The sequence below is a fragment of the Vigna radiata genome, chromosome 8 (assembly GCF_000741045.1).
Source record: "Vigna radiata var. radiata cultivar VC1973A chromosome 8, Vradiata_ver6, whole genome shotgun sequence".
NCBI classification, from domain to species: Eukaryota; Viridiplantae; Streptophyta; class Magnoliopsida; order Fabales; family Fabaceae; genus Vigna; species Vigna radiata.
Genome location: NC_028358.1, coordinates 8924038 through 8929113, shown reverse-complemented (window position 1 = coordinate 8929113; position 5076 = coordinate 8924038). Strand labels below are relative to the sequence as shown.

At 48.0% G+C, this 5076-nt stretch overlaps 2 protein-coding genes across 2 annotated transcripts; both read left to right on the top strand.

The window, feature by feature from the left end:
* The first annotated feature begins 2 nt into the window (after positions 1-2).
* LOC106770184 lies at positions 3-761 on the top strand. The gene has a single exon (XM_014656007.1). The coding sequence runs from the start codon at positions 3-5 to the stop codon at positions 759-761; it is 759 nt and encodes a 252-aa protein (XP_014511493.1).
* A 315-nt stretch (positions 762-1076) lies between these two features.
* Positions 1077-4826, top strand: LOC106770183. The gene has a single exon (XM_014656006.1). It carries the CDS (start codon positions 1077-1079, stop codon positions 4824-4826), a length of 3750 nt encoding a protein of 1249 aa, XP_014511492.1.
* The last annotated feature ends 250 nt before the right edge of the window (positions 4827-5076 follow it).

Genomic DNA, 5076 nt, shown 5'->3' with positions numbered 1-5076 from the left:
AGATGGAAAGGTTTGACGGAACAACCGACCCGGAACACCATCTCAGAAGTTTCCTTGATTCTATGGCCTTCTACTCCAGCGACGATCCAGTCAAATGCCGAGCGTTTTCCCTATCCCTGAAGGGCGAGGCTCTCGAGTGGTATTATGCTCTCCCTCCTAACTCTATTGACAACTTCCGCACGTTCGCCACTCTATTCAAAAGGCAGTATGCAACCAATCGTAAAGAAGCAACCACCGCAGCCGAACTTGTCAATCTCAAACAAGAGAAAGATGAGTCACTAAGAAAGTTCATGCGCAGATACACTGAGGTAGCAAGAAGAGTTAAAGGGGTAAGCCATGAATTCATCATTACTAATTTACCCAATTGCCTGAAGCCAGGTTACGTCTCAGAATCCCTGTATGCCAAGTTGCCAAAGACCATGGAAGAGTTGCAAGAAAAGATGAACAAGTTCATTAAAATGGAGGATCAACGGCATTTTCACCGGAAAACGGATGCCGCCGCAGCAGAGACCAAGCAGGAAGGGGGACGATCACGGGACAAAAGCCGTAATCATAAACCGTCACGAAAATACACCCCAACCCCTTACAATCTTCAGTACGATCGGTATGCTCCTCTTACGGCCTCAAGGGAAAAGGTGTTTGAAAAAGCCCTACAGGCCAACCTCATTACCGCTATCAAACGGGGGACACCGGATGCTGCAGACGGAGCCAAAGTTTGCAGATACCATGGCAACCAGGGGCACACCACAGAAGATTGCTGAGTCCTCAAGGATAGAATTGAAAAGCTGATTCGCAAAAGGCACTTACAAGAATTTGTCCGAACAGAAACACGTCGACGAGACCGGTCGCCCAGAAAGATAAGAAGAAGTCCCGAGCGTACAGGGAGAAATACCAAACGCTCCAGAGATCAATCTCGTGAGCGCTCTCGCAGACCTCGGAAGCGTGACCCTACTCCACGGGGACGGATCGATACTATCTCGGGCGGTTTTGCGGGAGGAGGGACCTCATCCTCAGCTCGCAAAAGACACTTGAGAAGTTTACGGAGTGTTCATAACGTCACCCGCAACCCCTTATCGATGCCGGACATCATCTTCACAGACAAAGATTTTCATGCCCCAGATCCCAACCAAGATGATCCAATGGTTATAACCGCTCGCATAGCACAGTACGATGTAAGTAAGGTTCTGGTGGATCATGGAAGTTCCGTCAACATCCTATATTGGACTACCTTCCAAAAGATGGAACTATCAGAAGATATGATAACACCCTTCGGAGAGCAAATTGTTGGGTTTGCAGGAGAACGGGTGGATACTCGGGGATATCTTGATCTCAGAACCCGACTAGGAACTGGTGACAGGGCCAAAGAACTCCGCACGCGGTTTCTGTTGGTAGAANCCCATACCTCATATAACGCCCTCTTAGGGCGGCCGTGCCTCAATGCCTTCGGNGCCATAGTTTCTACTCCTCACCTGGCGATGAAATTCCCTTCGGAGGACGGGAANATATGTACCGTTCGGGCAGATCAGAAAACCGCTCGGCAATGTTACGCGGCTGCTTTGAAGGCTAAGCCGTATNTTAAAGAAAAACGGTCTGAAGCAATACTGGTCGATTTGGATCCTAGGACCAATACTGATGACCGCATCCAACCCCAGGGGGAAACCAAACAGTTCATCCTCGNNAAAAATGCCNACCAAACCACCTNCATTGGCGCCGGCCTGACGCCNGAACAAGAAAAAGACCTGACCACACTGCTGAAGTCAAACAGCAAACTTTTTGCATGGACCGCCTCTGACATGCCAGGAATTCACCCCAGTGTAATCACTCACAAGCTATCAATATTTCGTGAAGCCCGTCCGGTAGCTCNGAAAAAGCGACGACTTGGTAANGACAAGAGGGAAGNCGTGCAGAACGAGGTGAACAAACTAGTAAAGGCCGGGTTCGTNCGGGAAATCCGATACACCACTTGGCTCNCAAACGTTGTGATGGTAAAGAAAGCAAATGGTCAGTGGCGAATGTGTGTTGACTTTACCGATCTCAATAAAGCCTGTCCGAAAGATAANTACCCNCTTCCCAGCATTGACCGGTTAGTAGACGGTGCTTCGGGACACGCGGTCTTAAGCTTTCTTGATGCCTATTCGGGATACAACCAAATCCCCATGCACGTCCCAGACCAGGAGAAAACAACTTTCATAACGGAGCATGCCAACTACTGCTATGAGGTGATGCCGTTCGGTCTAAAAAATGCTGGCGCAACTTACCAACGGCTCATGGACAAAGTCTTTCGGGATCAAATCGGGCGGTGTATGGAGGTTTATGTCGACGATATGGTGGTAAAAAGCTCTTCACATCAACAACATTTGAGAGACCTAGCCGAAGTCTTTCAACAGCTCGAGCGGTATGACCTGCGATTGAATCCTTTGAAATGCACCTTTGGGGTACAGGCAGGTAAGTTCCTAGGTTTCCTGTTGACCAACCGAGGAATAGAGGCCAACCCGGATAAATGCCGGGCGATTTTGGAGATGCGGAGCCCAACGAAACTTAAGGAGGTCCAATGTTTAGTCGGCTGCCTTACCGCCTTATCACGGTTCATTCCGAAGCTCTCAGACCACATCAAGCCCATAATAAAGAACATGAAGCAGAATGTGCCCCGGCGCTGGGACGATCAGTGTGAAGTTGCCTTCTCCACAATAAAGAACATACTAACGTCTCCACCGGTGATGGCGCGACCAACGGAAGGCTTTGATTTGCAACTGTACCTGGCGGTCTCTAATCATTCGGTAAGCGCCGCCCTCATTCAAGAGTCTCCAGTTCTTAAATTGATTTATTTTGTTAGCAGAACTCTNNAGGGAGCAGAAGAGCGATATTCCCAGGTGGAAAANGTGGCCCTAGCTTTGATNACTGCAGNTAGAAGACTCCGACCGTACTTCCAGAGTCATCAAGTCGTTATCCGGACGAACCATCCGATCGCCAAAATTCTCCGAAAACCGGATCTCGCGGGCCGAATGGTTGCCTGGTCCATCGAATTATCAGAATTCGGCCTCCTTTTTGAACCACAGGGCTCCATCAAAGGTCAACATCTGGCCGACTTCACGGCAGAACTTTCGCTGGCAATCATACCGCCCACATGGACTTTAAGCGTGGACGGATCCTCAGATAAGAAAGGAGGCGGTGCTGGAGTCGTACTCGAGGGACCGAACGGTCTGCTTGTCGAACAGGCTATATCCTTCAATTTTCAACTCAGTATTAACCAAGCTGAGTACGAGGCCTTAATCAGCGGGCTACTTTTGGCCGTGGAATTGGAGATCGAGCGCCTGGAATGCCGGATGGACTCGCAGCTAGTCGTCGGGCACATCAATGGCACTTTTCAAGTCAAAGATAATCATCTATTGCAATATTATCATAAGGTTAGTGATCTGATCAAATCGTTTTTCAGTTTCAATATTGCACATGTACCTCGAGCACAGAACTCCCGAGCGGATCTATTGTCTAAACTGACACACAGCCGGAATAAATCTCAACTAACCTCGGTGATCCGAACCACACTGGATAAACCATTGTTAGAAACATGTTCCATTGATCTCACCTCTTCGAAAACTGACTGGCGACGCGAAATCATACAACTGATGACTCAACAGGAACAGGGCGGGTTCGTGAGTGCCTCCGACTCTAAACGAATTGCCTGTTATACGTTCATCGGCGATGACCTTTACCGGCGCGGGTATACCACCCCACTATTGAAGTGTCTATCTGCAGATGAAGGAAAATATGTCATACAAGAGCTGCATCATGGAATCTGTGGTACACACTCGGGAAAAAGACTACTTCAAGCAAAAATCCTACGAGCAGGCTTCTATTGGCCTACCATTGAAAGAGACTGCGTAGATTTCGTACGAAGGTGCATCTCTTGTCAATCTCATGGACATGATACCCGAATCCCTCCATCCGAACTAATGGGAATCATCTCCCCATGGCCCTTCGCCCAATGGGGGATGGATATAGCCGGCCCCTTACCGATCGGTAGTGGGCAGCGAAAGTATCTCCTTGTGGCGGTAGACTATTTTACCAAGTGGATCGAAGCGGAGGCCCTCGCAACAATTACCGCCAGAAAAGTACAGAGTTTTATTTGGCATTTGATATGCAGATTCGGCATTCCACAGAAGCTCATTACAGATAACGGTCGGCAATTTATAGACCGGACGCTAGAAGATTTCCTTCGCGGACTTGGTATTAAACATGTTACTAGCTCGGTAGAACATCCCCAGACTAATGGTCAAGCAGAGGCGGCCAATAAAGTCATAATTACTGAATTGAAGAGACGTCTGGGACAAGCCAAGGGTCTATGGGTTGAAGAACTGCCTGAAGTATTGTGGGCCTACCGTTGCACACCGCATGGTGCTACCGGTGAAACTCCTTTCAACCTCACATATGGAACGGACGTTATGCTACCGGTCGAAGTTGGAGAGCCCTCCTTACGGCGGAATATACAAGATATGACCATGAATGATCAACAATTGAGGATAAACTTGGACGCATTGCCCGAACGACGAGAAACAGCCTTAATAAAAAATGCAGCTCAGAAAAGACTTATCACTCAGCGTTACAACTCCAAAATTAAACCACGCAGCTTCGCTGAGGGAGACCTAGTTTGGCGTAAACGCGGAGACGCCCGGAAAGACAAAACGCACGGGAAGCTAGCCGACAAATGGGAGGGACCCTTTCGCGTCAAAGACGACCTGAATAATGGGGCGTACCGCCTGGAACAGCTTGACGGAACGACCGTTCCCAACACATGGAACGCAACTCATCTCAAGTTTTACTATAGTTGAATGATTGAAATTATTATTTTATATGTTGATCTTTGCAAACAATGTTATTTCTCTTAGCATATTTTTAATGAAGTATTTCAGTTCACATATACAATTTGCATTTAAACCACCGGACGCCATGTCCACTAGAATTTTCAATCTAGAAACATTACAGGGCGCCATGTCCCCTAGATTTTTCAATCTAGAAATAATACCGGACGCCATGTCCCCTAGATTTTTCAATCTAGAAACAATACCGGACGCCATGTCC